General features: G+C 46.6%; 1 protein-coding gene across 1 annotated transcript; it reads left to right on the forward strand.

The window, feature by feature from the left end:
• The first annotated feature begins 1141 nt into the window (after nucleotides 1–1141).
• Nucleotides 1142–16362, forward strand: RBFA (ribosome binding factor A). The gene is made up of 7 exons (XM_081097396.1): nucleotides 1142–1349; nucleotides 4819–4861; nucleotides 7391–7567; nucleotides 8402–8514; nucleotides 12062–12146; nucleotides 14083–14156; nucleotides 14604–16362. Exons 1-7 carry the CDS (start codon nucleotides 1189–1191, stop codon nucleotides 14992–14994), a joined length of 1044 nt encoding a protein of 347 aa, XP_080953522.1. The 5' UTR covers nucleotides 1142–1188; the 3' UTR covers nucleotides 14995–16362.
• Nucleotides 16363–17772: the final 1410 nt, after the last annotated feature.

Consider the following 17772-nt stretch of genomic DNA (forward strand, 5'->3'; position numbering starts at 1 on the left):
TACAGAAGGTCACTAGGGCGGAAAGCCCTGGATGCCTAGCAAAGGACAACTACAATGTGGGACCTCCTCCCCAGGGTGACCTTGTCCCCAGAGTGACCTTTCCTCCCTAGCATATGGGTTTGGAACCCTGACCTTTCTTCCCTAGAGATAATATCTAGGCCTTAGCTGTATTTCAGCTCCAGGCCCAGAAAAGCAGTGAAACTAGCTACGGCTGACCTCAGGACCAGCTACATTGACTAATGACCCCCTCTCCTGATGCCGACCAATCAGTGGAGACCTTGACCCAGAAAGGACATGACTGGAAAGCTGTCCAATATTCTATTGAGATCTTCCCCTGGGACCTCCCCTAAGATCTCCATCCTTAAATCTCTTAGAACAGCGGTTCTCAACCTGTGGGTCCAGACCCCTCTGGGGGTCGAACGACCCTTTCACAGGGGTCGCCTAAGACCATCGGAAAACACATATATAATTACATATTGTTTTTGTGATTAATCACTATGCTTTAATTATGTTCAATTTGTAACAATGAAATTGGGGGTCACCACAACATGAGGAACTGTATTAAAGGGTCACAGCATTAGGAAGGTTGAGAACCACCAGGGAAAAAGAAGAGAGGAGAAGAGCCCTGTCTGGTTTGGCTTAGTGGATAGAGCGTCGGCCTTAGGAAGGTTGCATAAACTATACTCCCAGCCGTCTCCTGGTTTGCACGCTTCCAAGAGGTAAAAATTCACCTTGCCGTCTGGCCCCGCCCACCGCTTCAAGTCCCGCCCACCCGTCCTCTAGGCCCCGCCCCTCACGCCACCCCGTCCCGCGCCCTCAATACCGCTTCACACGCGCGTCGCCCACCTAACGTCACTCCGCCCCGCACATGTGTCACCACACCTCGCGTCGCCCTGCCCCGCCGCTTCTTATCGCGCCTACCCGTCCTCCAGGCCCTGCCCCGCCCACGTCGCCCCGCCCCACTCCGCACGCACGTCGCTCCACGTGCACGTAGCCCCGCCCCACATTTTACATCCCGCCCCGCCCGAGTCGCTCCACCTCTTTATCCGAACCGCGGATTCACGTCCCTCCTAGTCGACCTCGGGGCCCCGCCCCACTGCACGTCGCCCCGCCCCGCGTTGCTGCACGTCGCCCCGCCCCACGTCGCTGCGCCTCACGGTGCTCTGCCCCAGGGCTCTCTCGGGGGCTATGTGGGTGGCGGCCCGCGGGCTGTGGGGACACCCTGCGGGGCTCTGGACGGTACTCGGCGGCCGCAAGGCGGGGCTTCTTCCTGGCGGTGTCCGAGACCTGCATGGCTCCCCGGTCTCCTGCGGCAAGAACCTGCTCAAGAAATTTGCCTCGAAAACCAAGTACGGAGTCCCTGGTGCGGGGCGGGGGGAGGGGGAGGGGTTAGGGGGAGGGGGGAGGAATGGGAGCGGTTCACTCACGGTAGGGAGCAGCAGGGAATGGGGTGGTGCCTACCCGACTGGGGTCCGCTTGGAGGGATGGCGGGGGTCCACGAGGCGGGGGGTGGAGTCCACGGACGGGCGGCGGTGCCCACGGGGCGGGCACGGGGCCCACTACGCTGGGATCCGCGGACGGCGGGGTCCATGGCACCCCTTCAGCAAGGGCAGCCTTTGCTCGTTAAATGAATGATTATTGAAAGACCACCAGCAATTCCACTTTGTTAACATTTGCGTTTTTCCTGCCCTTTTATCTGTTCTTTTACAGTTGAGAGAATAGTCTTCTAAAAATTGCCGGTAGTATGAAGCAAAATGATGTATATTATACGTTTATGTTGATTCTTGTTACCAGTACCGTTTTTCAGGAGAGTAGTTTCATCAGAAAATAAAATTAGAAAAACATGAAAAATTTTCTTTCCATGTTAATGCTTTCCTTGCCGGTGGGCTTAATTTGAGAAATAAATTTGAAAGTTTGTCAGGGTAGATTTTTATGGTAAGAGATAGAGATAATGAAATATGTTAATACCTATGCCAACTTTTTAAAAAATATATATATTTTATTGATTTTTTACAGAGAGGAAGGGAGAGAGATAGAGAGAAACATCGATGAGAGAGAAACATCAATCAGCTGCCTCCCGCACATCTCCTACTGGGGGTGTGCCGCAACCCAGGTACATGCCCTTGACCGGAATTGAACCCGGGACCTTTCAGTCCGCAGGCCCACGCTCTATCCACTGAGCCAAACCGGTTTCGGGCTATGCCACTTTTGTAGACATATGTGGTAGATAATTTTTTGTTTTAATAGACTGCTTTTTAAAAGTTTTAGATTTATGGAAAATTTGGCAAAGATGGCACAGCGTTTCCATAAAACCATACCCTTGTATTAACTTCTTACATTATTGGTCTGGTATATTTGTTATAATTAATGAACCAGTATTGTCATGTTATTAATTAAAGTCCATGCATTATTTACATTTCCTTCGGTTTTATCTAGCGTCCTTTTTCCGTTCCAGTACCCCAGTCAGGGACCAGGTAACGTGGTCATTGTCATCTCTTAACTGTGGCAGTTTCTTAAACTGCCCCTGTTTTTGAAGACCTTGACAGTTTTAAGAAATACTGGTTAGATATTTGTAGGATGCCTCTCTGTTGTGGTTTGTGTGATGTCTTTCTCATGGTTATACTGGGGTTATAGGTTTTTGGGAGGAAGACCATAGAGGTTAAGTGCCATTTACATAACATCCTGTCTGGGGCACATGCTGTCACGTGGTTTATCACTGTTGACGTTAGCTTTGATCACTGACTGAGCTTGTTCTATCAGATGTATCCACTATAAGGGTACTTACCACCCATTCTATACTGTCATCTTTGGGGGAAAGTCACCCTGTGCAGCCCACTCGTGAGTGGGAGTTATGCTCATGAATTATTTGGAATTCTGCATGGGTAATGTGTCTCTTCCACATTTATGAATCCTGTTAGTATGGGCTCATCCTATATAATAAAAGGCTAATATGCAAATTGACAAAATGGCAGAATGACTGCTTGCTATGATGTGCACTGATCACCAGGGGGCAGACGCTCAATACAGGAGCTGGTCAATGAGGATTGCTGGTCAGTGTGCTCCCACAGGGGGAGCGCCGCTCAGCCAGAAGCCGAGCTCACAGCTGGTGAGCGCAGCAGCAGTGGCAGAAGCCTCTCCCACCTCCGTGGCAGTGCTAAGGATGTCTGACTGCCAGCTTAGGCCTGCTCCCCTAAGCCAGCAGTCGGACATCCCCTGAGGGCTCAGGCCTGGCTGAGGGACCCCCCCCCTCCCAAGTGCACGAATTTCATGCATTGGGCTTCTAGTAGGTTATATTCCAGTACTCCTTTGTTTTGCTCAACTTGTTCCAGTTTGACCATTGGAAGTTCTTTCAGTTGGATCCTATATCCCTCTGGGTATAATCATCATGGGGTTTGTGATGGCTTTTACATTTTTTATTTCATACTAGAGGCCTAATGCATGAAATTCATGCACGGGTAGGGTCCCTAGCGGCTCCCGGCTGGGGCCTCCCTTCCCTTGGCTGCCTGCCACTGCCACTCCCTGGTGGTCAGCGTGTGTCTCCCAGTCAGTCTAACTCCCACCCATGGGGACAATTTGCATATTAGCCTTTTATTATATAGGATTTTATTCTTTTTGGTTTTTGTAATCCTCACTCGAGGACATTTCTTCCATTGACTTTTAGAGAGAGTAGAAGGGAGGGAGGGTGGGGAAGAGGTAGAGGGAGAGAAATATCGATGTGAGAGGGACTCATCGGTTGTTTGCCTCCCACATGGGCTGGTGATCGGTCCTACAACCCAGGTACATGCCCTTGACCAGGAATTCAAATGGCAACCCTTAGGTCTGCCAGCCAATGCTCTAACCACTGAGATACCGATCAGGGTTATTTTTAGCACTTCCTTACTTTGTGGCACTATAGGAAGCCTCAGTTCTAGAATCAGCCATTTCTCCAAGGAGTTCTGGTTCCTCTTGATGGAAAATGACCTTAGAAGCCATAATCTGAGAGCTGAGTATGTTCATTTCTATTGGGGTGTCAGTCTTTGAGGCTCTTTCAGCTGACAAAGCAAAAAAAAAATAGGAGTTTATGTTAACTCATGTATATATACCATCTGTAAACATTTCTGTATGTCACCATCTGAATCTGTTGTAAGCGAAACTTGAATTCATATAAATCTCCAACTCTAACTCACTATCACATGGACCATTCTAGTTTCCTTTCCTTGCTCATCTGGAACCTCCCCCTGCACCACTGAGAAGCACCTGTTTACTTAGTTTTTCAACCCCAGTCATTCATCTATACCTCCTGGAGATAGCTTTATCAGGTAGAGTGCAGTGCTCCTGTACAGTTGGGGAGGTGTATTGTTAAGACCCTCTTTCTCTACCTTTGGAACTAGAAGTAGACTGAGTAAAAATTACGAGGCTGAGCCCAGCCAATGTGGTTCAGTGGTTGAGCTTCCAACCCATGAACCAAGAGATCCTGGTTCCATTCTTGGTCAGGATATATGCCCAGGTTGTGGGCTTAATCCCTAGTGAGGGGCATGCAGGAGGCAGCTGAATTATCTCTCTCTCTCATTGATGTTTCTTTATAGCCCTCTCCATTCCTTTCTCTTTAAAATCAGTAAAAACATTACAAAAAAATTATGAGGTTGAATTGAAACTGTCTTCTCTCTCTCCCCCGCAGCCCATGTTGTTGTCAATTCAGTAGATTCCCAGTCTCATAGTATCAGTGTCTAAGTTTAGCTCCTTAGAAATAGTTCTGGTATCATAAGCTCAAGTTAGCATATGTAACTTTTCTCTAATTTACTATCAGTGTCTAACATAATTTTTATTTTCTCGCCATAGAAAGAAGTTTTGGTATGAAGGCCCTTCCCTGGGCTCACACTTGGTAAGTAGAGTAGCAGCAATGAGCACCTTCACAGCCTTGATGGGCATGAGGTTCCAGAAGTCTCAAGGCTCCAGCCTGGCAGTTCTTCCATTTCCATGTTGGAAGGACAGGGTCTGCAGGGGTGGGACTGGTTGAATTGGTAATATGGAATTTGGACCTTCAAAAAAAATTACTGACACGAAAGTTTTCCAGAATGTCATATCTGTAATCAAATTCTGACATAGTAATGTCCATTCAGTTTTTATTTTATTTTATTTTTTAAATATATTTTTATTGATTTCAGAGAGGAAGGGAGAGGGAGTGGGAGATAGAAACATCAGGGATGAGAGAGAATCGTTGATCGGCTGCCTCTTGCACGCCCTGCGCTGGGGACCAAGCCCACAACCGGGGCATGTGCTCTTTTTTTAATTTGACAGGAAAACAAAGTTTATTGAGCCCCCCGCTCTAGTTCTCTTTCCCCTGTACAGTCTTGGTTCCCTGTAGATGCCCAGTCCGGCAAGTGGCAATGAGACCCACTTTTTGGCCAGCAGGGGCCGGGGTATGTGCTCTTGACCAGAATTGAACCTGGGACCCTTCAGTCCACAGGCTGACACTCTATCCACTGAGCCAAACTGGCTAGGGCCATTCAATTTTTAATGTGTGTGTATAAAACACACATTTATATAGATACTAGGGGCCCGGTGCACGAAATTCGTGCACTGGGTGTGTGTGCGGGGGGGGGGGGGGGGCGGGAGAGTGTCCCTCAGCCCAGCCTGCCCCCTCTCACATACTGGGAGCCCTCAGGCGTTGACCCCCATCACCCTCCGATCGCCTGATTGGCCCCTTGCCCAGGCCTGATGCCTCGGCCAGAGGTGTCAGGCTTGGACAGGGGACCCCCATCTCCCCCCGATCACTGGCTCTGGCCCCCGCCCAGGCCTGAGGCCTCTGGCCCAGGAATCATGCCTGGGCAGGGGACCCCCATCTCCCTCTGATCGCTTGTTCCACCCCCCGCCCAAGCCTGACGCCTCTGACCCAGGCTTCAGGCCTGGGCAAGGGGACCATCATATCCCCCCAATCCCCGGCTCCGCCCCCCACCCAGGCCTGATGCCTCGGCCAGAGGAGTTGACCCTCATCACCCTCCGATCACCAATCACCGGATCGGCCCCTTGACCAGGCCTGAGGCCTCCGGCAGAGGTGTCAGGCCTGGGCAGGGGACCCCCAGCTCCCCGCGGTTGCAGGCTCCGCCTCTGGCGTACGCGTCCGGCCCGGGCAGCGGGGACCTTCAGCGGCAGCGGGGGGCGCCGCGATCGTGGGCTTCGCTTTAGGCCCAGGCAAGGGACCCCTAGCTCCTGGGACTGCCAGCTTCGACCTTGCCCAGCTCCCATTGCTGGCTCCACCCCTACTTCCTGCTATCACTGGCCAGGGCGGCAAAGGCGCCTGATTCTCCGATCATGGCTGGGGGGCAGGGCAAATGCGGCCCCAGGGCTGCCTTTGCCCTGCCCCCCAGCTCTTAGCTCCCCCCTGGGTTTCCGATCACTGTCAGTGGCGGGGGCTTCTTCCTGCTTTCCCTTTCGCCTCCCTGTATTGTGCCTACATATGCAAATTAGCCACCATCTTGTTGGCAGTTAACTGCCAATCTTAGTTGGCAGTTAACTGCCAATCTTAGTTGGCAGTTAATTTGCATATAGCCCTGATTAGCCAATGAAAAAGGTATCGCCGTACGCCAATTACCATTTTTCTCTTTTATTAGTGTAGATATTGCACAAGTTTATGTAATTAATGACTCTGGGGACACTGATAGAAAAAAATAAACTGTGTATACTAAAAACCATTGAATTGTACATGTTAAGAGGGAGCATCTTATGTGTGGATTATATTTCAGTAAAAATTTTTCTTGAAAAATATGTACTGGGAGTAATTTTTTAAAAATATATTTTTATTGATTTCAGAGAGGAAGGGAGAGGGAGAGAGAAATAGAAACATTAACAATGAGAAAGAATCATTGACGGACTGCTTCCTGCATGCCCCCTGCTTGGGATCGAGCCTGAAACATGGGCATGTGCCCTTGACCGGAATTGAACCCAGGATCCTTCAGTCCTCAGGCCAATGCTCTAGCCACTGAGCCAAACCAGCCAGGGCAGTAATTTTTTTCTTTAAAATATATTTTTATTGATTTCAGAGAGGAAGGGAAAGGGAGAGAGAGATAGAAACATCAATGATGAGAGAGAATCATTGATCGGCTGCCTCCTACACGCCTCACACTGGGGGACCAGAGGGATCAAGTCCAGGCATGTGCCCTGACCGGGCATTGAACCCTGACCTGGTTCATAGGTCAACACTCAACCACTGAGCCGGGCAGTAGTTTTTATCTTGGAGGAATGCTAGGTAAAATCTGGAAGAATCCAGCTCTGTAAAATAAACTTATCTTAAGGTGGTTGAGTGTAATATTTGTTTCTTGTTTATCAAGGTGTTCGAATTCTTCCCACCTGCCTTTATTGTAAGTTAGTACAAGTTTAATGTATAATCTAATGTCTGTTCTTCTGAATGCAGACTTACCAGCCATCCAAGTTGGAACTCCTAACAAAGAGCACGTCAAAGAAAACCAGGAAGGAAGACCACGTGCGCCTGAGGGCCCTGAATGGCCTCCTCTACAAAGCGCTCAGCGATTTGCTGTGCAGCCCTGAAGTGAGCCAAGAGATCTACGACCTGAATGTGGAGCTGTCCAAGGTAGACTGCAGGGCAAACAGAAATGGGACTGAGGATTGCTGGCCTAACCGTTGGGAAAAAGGCGCCAGGTCACTCAAAGGTCTTTACTTTGGGTTGTAGAAGTGATGCTAAGGGTGGCCATTTAAGTACTGAAGACAGATAGAGGGGATGATTGTGGTACGAAATCAGGGAAAGGAGGTATCCGACCAGATAGCACCAAGTGTGTGGTCAGACGCCCAGAAAGTGTGATGACATGGAGCAATCGAAGACCTGTGGGTCAGATGAGAAGTTGATATGTCTGCCTTTGTCTTGGAGTAAAGATGAAGGAGGTGACTTCTGTCATCTGTCCACTTAGAGCAGTGGTTCTTAACCTTCTGGCCCTTTAAATACAGTTCCTCATGTTGTGACCCAACCATAAAATTATTTTCATTGCTACTTCATAACTGTCATGTTGCTACTGTTATGAATCGTAATGTAAATATCTGATATGCAGGATGGTCTTAGGCGACCCCTGTGAAAGGGTCGTTCGACCGCCAAAGGGGTCGTGACCCACAGGTTGAGAACCGCTGACTCAGAGTGAGATTAGCCAAAGGGAAGTAGTGGGGAGAATAGTGGCAGTTCAGGTGTTTTCAGTGAGTGCTGTGGGGTCGGGGTTGGGGAGGTGAGGGTTCGGTTTCTGGCCCCACTTCCTCAGCTGAGAGTGTGTGCAGGAGATGGTGGCTTGTGATAGTGCAGCTGGAGCACTAGCATCTCAGGAGGTGGACATGCTATCCCATTAATTTCCATCTCCTGTGCATTGTTTGTGGAAAACCCACTTAAACTGAAAGGGATTTGCTGGGGGTGGTGGGGTGTCAGGTGTCTTTGACCTCAGACTTCTCCGCCTGCCGTGTGTACTGGAGGACGACTGGCTCTGCCGAGCAGAATGCTCACACCCAGGACACCCTGAAGCGATTCTCAGCACATATGAGGTGAGGATGCTTTGCTTGCCAGGTGTGTTTGCTTTTGCAGCACCTGGAATTTACCAGCCTGTTTCATGATGTATTTTTGCTTTTGAGGGAAATTTTGGAAGCATTTTCTTTCTTTATTTATTTCCTCACCCGAGGATTTCTTGGTGGTTTTTATTTATTTACTTATTTTAGAGAGAGAGAAAGAGAAATATTGATCTCTTGGGTGTGCACACCCTGACTGGAGACCTAGCCTGCAACCTAGGTAGGTGCCCTGACCGGGAATTGAACCCGTAACCCTTTGGTGTATGGATGATGTTCCAACTAACCCTACCCAGTCAGGGCTGGAAGCATTGTCTTGAACTTCAGAGTATAATTTACATTTTCATATAAGCCATAATCTAGGCAAGTGTTTCTCAGTGTGTGGTCCTTGATCCTTAGGGGGCCCCAATATATTTTGGGGGGTTCATGAGGTTAAAGCTATTTTCATAATAAGATGTTATTTTCTTTTTTCACTGTGTGGACATTTGCACTGAAGCCACCAGAGGACCTGTAGTCATCATAGCTTCATGCCACATGCTCACATGAGCGCTAACCTGTAGGCTGAAGGGTCCTGGGTTCAATTTCAGTCAAGGGCACATGCCTTGGTTGCAAGCTCGATCTGGCTGGGGTGCGTGCAGGAGGCAACCAGTGAAACATCGATGTTTCTCTCTCTCTCTGTCTTCCCCTCTCCCTTCCACTCTCTCTAAAAATCAATGGAAAAGTATCCTTGGTTGAGGATTTTAAAAAAAGAAAGAAAAAAGGGAATATCCTTGATGGGTAAGTAAAAGTTACTAATATTATTAAATTTTGACCCTTGGGTGCATGTCTTTTTTTTTTTTTTAATGTTATTTTACTGATTTTAGAGAGAGGACGGAAGGGGGAGAGAGATAGAAAGAAACATTGATGAGAGAGAAACTTTAACATTGATTGGGGATCAAGCCCGCAACCTGGGCATGTGCCCTGATTGGGAATCAAATGGTGACCTCTTGGTGCATGAGTCGACCGCTGAGCCACATTGAGTGGGCAAGAATACTTGTCTTTTTAGTATTGTATGTGGTGGGAAGTATGTGTGGAGCCCCTGCTGTATGCTGAGGTAGGGTGGCTGTCCCTGGGAAGAATGCTGCAGGTGATGAAGTAGACACTTTTTCACTTGACGGAGCAAGAGAACCAACTACAGTTTTTGAGATTTGGGTATTTAACAGACACTTTCTGCAAATGGGCCAAATGAACCTGTCACTGCAGGGAAATCAACTGACCATACCTGTTGCCAATGATAAAATTCAGGCTTTGAAGTAAAAATCAGAATTTTAGAAAGCATAACTACCGCTGCGAGTTTGACAGCTTTCCAATAAATACTGTTAAGTACTCATGAGATTGGTGGTGATGCCAACAAGGGCAGTGTTGTGTGGTGAAATGTGTCAGTCAACCTTCCAAAAATCTGCGTCACTTGCTGACGCAGTGTTTCCAGATGACCAGTGCGTGTGAGGTTACAGAACCACGCGTAGGGAAAGGTCAGAGTCCAAGAGAGACCAGGGAGTTTAGTGTGACAGTGAGGCATGTTCATTGGTCTCCGATTCCACATTGCAACTGACCTTTAAAAAACGATCATGTGTTGAGTTTTTGTTTAGTATCAAAAAGATCTACGTTTTTCTTAAGGGTGTTCATATAGTCCTCCATTTTTTCAGTAACAAATCTATGCGGGGCCAGATTTTCTTCTTATATTTCAACCAAAATAACATCAGAACAGATTGAATGCAGATACAAATATGAGAATCCAACTGTTTTTTCATTAAGCGGGGCATTAAAGAAATTTGCAACTGTAATACATTGCCACTCTTTTCAGTAATTATTTTTGGAAAATAACAGTTATTGCCCATTAAAAATGTCTATGTGAATGTTTGGTGGGTTTACTTTAATTTATTTATTGCTTTTGAGAGAGAGGGAGAGAAAGAGAAAGAGAGAAACATCAATTTGTTGTCGCACTTATGCATTCATTGGTTGATTCTTGTATGTGCCCTGACCAGGGATTGAACCTGCATGACTTACCAGATGACTCTAACCAAACTGGTCAGGGGCCTAGTGGGTTTACTTTAAATGAATTAATAAATACATATTTTTAAATTTTTTATTTTAATTCCTAGTATGGTAAATATTGATGAATATAACCCATATAAACAAAAGATCTTTGGGGTCCTCAGTAATGTTTTTAGTGTAAAGGAATCCTGAAGTTTTGAGAACTGGTGAGCTGGGTGATAATAAAGTTATTCAGTTTTCTCCTTAGGCTTATAAAAAGTCCAGAAACCCACCCAACCAGCACTCAGAATTGGAATCCCTCCTTCCTGCTTCCCCCTGCTTTCTCTGTGGCTCTCACCTCTCACCATATAGCATCCTGCGTTGCCAGGAGAAGGAGGCAGATGTTGAGAAGTCAGAGTTGTACAAGGAGCTGGTATTTTCACATCATCTGTGTAGCTCTCTTGCATGGTGATCACTGACACCTGTCACAGTGATCCCTAAGAGTCTGTGAAGGTGTGTACTAAAGAATGGTCAGTTAATTTGATTTTTACATTTAACAGAAACAAGAAAGTGAGAAATTTCTAACAAGTGTTGAGATAACAGTATTGTTTTCTAATTGATTTTTAGGTAGTTAAGAAAATTTAGTTAAGCATAATGTTTTCCCAACTCTGATCAGCCAGGGTTTTGTGTAAAGGTTTTTTCATAACTGTGTACCTAGATCGGCTGTCACTGAGTAAATACACTTTACGTCATAGCACATTTTCACTGGATATTTGCACCCTTATTTACCTTTTATCGGCTTGTTGCATGACTGAATAATACAGCGATCACTTCTGTGTGACATCTGGGTGGTTGGGGACTGTGTTGGTGTCGTTGACAATGCATGTCCATTGGATAGAGGATGAAACATGGATGGGTGGTTAGTGACCAACCTTGGAGGCCAAGGCCAAAGGGATGCCCAGGAGGGCATCTAGGTTTATTATATTTTTGTTATAGTCTTCACCCAAGGATATTTTTCCATTGATTTTTTTAGAAAGAGTAGAAGAGAGAGGGAAAGACAGACAGAAACATTTGATGTGAGAGAAACACATCATTTGGTTGCCTCCTGCATGAGCCCTGGTCAGGGCTTGGGCTGGGGAGGAACCTGCAACCAAGGTATGTGCCCTTGACTGGATTCAAATCCGGGACCCTTTGCTCTGCAAGCCGACGTTCTATCCACTGAGCCAAATCGCTAGGGCGAGGGCCTCTAAGTTTAGGTCAGTTTATTTACAGGGATCTCAATAAATAATTGCATTTAGAGAATTAAAAACAGTTGTGGTGATTTCTTATCCCTTTTGTAATGTGCAGTTGGCTAAAGACCTTTCTGGGCTGACATTTTCATTTTTGAATAATGTGATAAGCAAATCTTATTTCTTATGTCTTTGTGAGATTATCACATATTTTTGTTTCTGGCACTCTCACACCTCTCCTGTAAATGTCACCTGCCACAGCACTAATCTGCATTGTCTCTCTCCAGGCATCTTTTGCTGTCCCAGCAGACTCTGAGGAACATGCCACCAATAGTGTTTGTTCAGGACAAACAGCATGCAGCTCTAGCTGAGGTGAGGCCTTTAAATCATAGACTTTATGAAGTAAACTTTTACATAGGTGAGGTTTCTAGAAAGGTAATGCTTACCGTTTACCAAAATAATACTTGAAAGGGTACAAATGAAAAGGCAAACTCCCATGCTCATTCCCAGCCTGAGTCACCAGATGTAACCTTATTTTCTGGTTCTAATTTTTTTCTTTTTAATACTCACCCCAGGATATGTTTTTATTGATTTTAGAGGGAGAGGAAGGGAAAGATAAGAAAACATTGATGTGAGATAAACATCGATCTGTTGCCTCCTGTACACGCTCTGACTGGGAATTGAACCTGCAGCCTTTCAGTATACGGGATGACACTTCATTAGCCACCCAGCTAGGGCTTTAATTTTTTTTAAATATGTTTTTATTGATTTCAGAGAGGAAGGGAAAGGGAGAGAGGGATAGAAATACAAATGATGAGAGAGAACCATTGATTAGCTGCCTCCTGCACTGCCCCTACTGGGGATCGAGCCTGTAACCCAGGCATGTGCCCTGATCAGGAATGGAACCGTGACCTCCTGGTTCATAGGTTGAAGCTCAACTACTGAGCAACACCAGCCGGGCCTGGGCTTTAATATTTTTTTAATGCTTATCTCTGTAACTCAACTAGTGAACCAAATCTCCAGTTCTTGATTTATAAACTTGAGGCAGCCAGAGCTACCCTCCTGTGCTTACCGTTTTCTCTCATTTCCTGGATTGCAATCCACCTATGGTTATTATTACTGTTGCGGATTCATGCCCTGGTGGAGTCCCTTGGCCTGGCTTGTGGGGATCAGGCTGAAACCAACAGTCTGACATCCCCCAAGGGGTCCCAAATTGCGAGAAGGTGCAAGCCAGGCCAAGGGACCCCACAAGTGTACGAATCTGTGCACGAGGCCTCTAGTATACATATAAGATCTTTGGTTAATCTCTTCCCCCCCCTCCCCTAACTCCTCCCCCCGAGATTCATCAGTCTGTCCCATGTTTCCATGCTTGTGCATTGAGCGTCTGCCCCCTGGTGGACATTGCGCATCATAGCTACTGGTCGAACAGTAACTTAGGCTTTTATATAGATAGATTATTATTAATCCTCACTCAAGGATATGTTCTTATTGATTTCAGAGAGAGAGAGAGGGAGAGACAGAGAAACATCAACCAGTTGCCTTCCATACATACCCCAACCGGGGATCAAACCACAACCCAGGCATGTGTCCTGACCAGGAATCGAACCAGTGACCTTTTGGTGCATGGGATGATGCTTAACCAACTGAGCCACACTGGCCAGGGCCAGTCCTGCTTGTTTTTATTTCTGCTTATCTTCAGGTTGTACAGATTAGTTATATGTCTGGTCCAAGTTCCTGTCAGAGTGTGTGTTGGGAGTCTTTTCTCCCAGTTTGTCTTTGTTGTGTCAATCTTATTTCTGGTGTTTTCTGTGCACTAATTTAACTCCTGGTTCTGCTTCTTTGTACATTTATAATTTTTATCGGAGTCCCTGGGTGACACTGCTTTCTGTTGCTGCAGAGTGACGGGCTGTCTGGGCTTGCACTAGAGCGGACACTGCCCCAGGAAGGCTGACTTGGTGCTGGCCGGCTTTTTCCCCAAGCACAAATCCTGTGGCAAAACAAGCATTTTACAAAACAGTAAATGTTACTTACATAATTCAATTAATATCCAATTGTTGTTAGTAAATTTTACTAACATTTACAAATTTCAATGGTTTTTAAAAACTGTTCATCATCAAAGAAAATGTGATTGTTAAAATAATAGGTGTTTGAAAGCACTGGCTATTGTATGGTCTCGTCTTTGGGAAAGTATTGCTGTGAGAAGTGACTTAAAGTGCACCCGGAAGGCCTATGGCCCAGTGCAGGGTGCACGCAGCTCTGACGCAGCACTGCAGGTGTGGTTGCTGAACTGCCTTCTGTTCTTTTCCAGGTGGATCGGTTACTGGCAGTTGCTGATTTTGGACCCCCTGATGAACAAGAAGACCTCACACAAAGTGACTTCAGGTGATACATGTGGACGTGTGCTCAGTTCTTGGGCAGATGCAAGGTGTGAGTGGCCTGCAGCAGCTTTGGTGGCACCTGGTGAGGCCAAGGTGCCACTGTACCAATAACAGAATGAACTAAGTTTGCATCAAGAAACGGCCCCAAATATGGCCTAGTGTGCTGGGCATGTTTAATTGGGGGGAGGGAGAATGAAAATGTGTCTAATGACCATGCAAATGGCTGCATCAGAATTGTCGAGGCCTGTGCCACACACAGGCACCAAGAGTGCTGGTTGAGTGGTCCTGGGCTGGAGAGTGCCAAAACCAAAACTCACTGTCCTATCCTCCACAGTTTCCATTAGGTAGACCTTAGGACAGTTCAGAGGCCATGGGTGTGGGAAGGTGAAGCACTAGCCCAGGAGCTCCCACGAAGTTGCTCTGGCGCTTCATCTGTGCTTCTCCCTTCCAGGGACCCTGAGGCCCCAGATGCTCCATCGCCATGTGACGCCCTGGGCCCTGCCGTGCACTCGAGTCTGTATGGGATTGATCATGAGGCTCTCAACAAGCAGATCATGGAGTACAAGAAGAGGAAAGAGAAAGGACACAGGGGCGAGAGCCCAGCATGGCTGGGGCCAGAGCAGGTGGCTGAGCTGACAAGACAAATGACAAGGAAGAAGAAGGCCAAACCTCGTGTGGACGATGATCTCTCCCCCAAGAACTATTCGTGGGGGTTGGTGAGTGAAGACGACCTGGACGATGATGGGGCCCTTCAGGGGGAGTTCACCCCAGTACAGGAGTGGGAGCTCCGAGAAGCAGAGCAGGAACTGAAGGCAGAGAGAGGAGGTGACAGAAAGGACTGAGGTGACTGTTAATGATCACAAAGGGTGTGGGTGTGGGGCTTCAACTCTGCACCTGATGGAAATTCTGCTTTGAGAAGCACAGTCATTTCTAGTTTTTGACAGGAAAGCCTTTGTAGGATGTGCAGCTGAGTTACACCAGTTACCGCTCTCAGCCCTGCTATTACTGGTACTGTGGAAAGTAAGATGGCCTGTGGAAAGTGCATAAAAACCTTTTAGATTGATGACAATAAGGTTGATCCTCATTATTTGCGGACTCCATATTTTTAGGTTTTCCTACTCATTAAAATTTCTTTTTTTAAAGATTTTAAATTAATTTTCAGAGAGGAAGGGGGAGAGGGAAAAAAAGAGAGAGAGAAACATTGGTGTGAGAGTGCAACATTGATTGGCTGCCTCTGCACACCCCATACCGGGATTGAGCCTGCAACCCAGGTATGTGCCCTGACCAGGAATCAAACTGGCAACCTTTTAGTGCATGGGATAGCATCCAACATTTGAGCCACACTGGCCAGGGTTCACTAAAATTTCTTTGTAACCCCAAAATCAATACTTGGGGCATTTTCACAGTCATTCTTAGATATGCCCAGAGAGATGATAATTGGAATCATGCAATGCACACATCTTAGTTAAGTTCAGACAACGCAAAGCTCTACCTTCTTGTTTCCTCTCATACTGTAAACAACTGCTTTTCGAGGTTCACTAGTGCCACATTTTCCACGATTTTGTGTCTTTGATGGCGATTTCACTGTTTAAAAATGGCCCCAAGCAGGGTGGTAAAGTGCTGTCTAGTTTTTCTAAGTGTAAGATGGCTGTGATGTGCCTTTCAGAGAAAGAAAAGAGGTCAGATGAGTATTGTTCAGGCATGAGTAAGGAGCTGTTGGGGAAAGTAAAATGATTTTTAGGTAATCATTTAGGTAATCAGAGACAGGTGCACTGTTAAGATAAAGCACAGAGAACTTGGAACATAATTTCCATTTTTGCAAAGTGTTTCAGGAAGGAAATGTTGCTCTCATCTCTGCATTGCTGGCAAGCCCCAAACGCTGTTTCCTGCATAGGCATCTGGGACCAGATGCAGTGGCCCAGCAGGGACATGGCACCAACCAGCTCTGCCTTTGCCAGCACAATGGCCCGACTGAAGGAACTGGATTACAGGACACAGGCAGACCCCTGCAGATGCTCTAGGCATGTTGATATTTGGGTAGCACATGTGTGATCCCATTCGCCTTCAAAGGATGTGTGTATCCTTGTGTGGGGAGCCATTTCCTCGGAGTACAGGTTGCTTCTCTCCTGACTGAAGAAGGGGGTTGAACCTGTGTTAAAATGTACGAGGGATTTGTTCTAATCAGGTATGTGAAGATGACAGACTTGGAGACAACTGCCTTGAATGAAATATTTGGTACTTGCAGCTTCTAAGAGAAGGAACCACACTGTGCAGGACCACCAGGAAGTGTAAGGTGGGTCAGGAGGCAGAACAAATTGGGGTGGAGGGAGGGGGAGCATTGTCCAGAGCCTATGCTGTGGTTTCTCCAGAAAGGAATGGGCAAGGCATAGTAGATAAGTTTGAGCAGGATTAGGATTGGATGGTTAGAATAATTTCAGCAGACTCTGGGCTGCAAGGGTAGTTTCTACTTGCCCAGTACCTGGTCCTGGGGTGATAAAGGGCAGAGGAAATATTGGCCTGGGAGTGTAAGAGCTAGATAAAAGAAGTGGTTGGAAAGACCTGATTAATACTAGACCCACAGCACTGAGAAGCCTGTTCTACTGACCACTAATTCTGCATCAACACTGCAGAAGGTACCTAGATCCCAAGTGCCAAGAGGTGAGTGTGGTGGCAAGGCTCTTGAGTTGTGACGTCAGTACACACCTAATGCAGGCGTGCCATGTCTTCCACGTATCAAAGAAATGGGGATTGTAGGAGATGCTGGTACAATATGCTGCTTGTTCTTTTTTCTTTCCATTTGTGCTCCAGAGCCAAGCTCCGTATAAAGGTAACAAATGGCAAGAATGATTTTTTAAAATATATTTTATTAATTTTTTACAGAGAGGAAGGGAGAGGGATAGAGAGTTAGAAACATCGATGGGAGAGAAACATTGGTCAGCTGCCTCCTGCACACCCCCCACTGGGGATGTGCCCGCAACCAAGGTACATGCCCTTGACTGGAATCGAACCCGGGACCTTTCAGTCTGCAGGCCGATGCTCTATCCACTGAGCCAAACCGGTCAGGGCTGATATTTTTTTTAGACCCAGGAAATCTTGTTTATATTCCATACAGGAAGGATTTAAGACTATTTGTAAGGATGGGTAAAACACCACATAATAGTATTAAGCAAAACAAAAATAAAGGGGCCAGGAATGAGAAGAAATGGTACTTGGACCAATAATGGAATGAATTAAGGTTGTGTCAAGAAAGGGAGACTAAATGTGAACCTGGCTGGTGTTTTCCACTCGTGGGTTCTCAGAGCGTTTCTGCTGGAGCCCTATTCACGAGTGAGGGGTAGTTTGGTCACATTGACTCCTCCCTGCATTTCCTGAAAGTGGTGGAAGGTGTTGCCATGTGGACATGGATTAATTCCATTTAGGTAAAAAAGTAACACTAATAGGATCTGCATTAGCAACTGGAATGCAGCACTTTGCACATCTTTAAGGATTAATTTCATCTTTGATATGAAAAGAAACAAAACTAAACACCAGACTTCCCAAATACAAAGAATGCTTCCAAATTCACTAAAAGGACTTAGAACTTTAGTTATTTCAAGCACATTCAAGGAGCTTCCAGGTTC

The sequence above is a fragment of the Myotis nattereri genome (assembly GCF_964212035.1).
Source record: "Myotis nattereri genome assembly, chromosome: 8".
In the NCBI taxonomy this organism is placed as follows: Eukaryota; Metazoa; Chordata; class Mammalia; order Chiroptera; family Vespertilionidae; genus Myotis; species Myotis nattereri.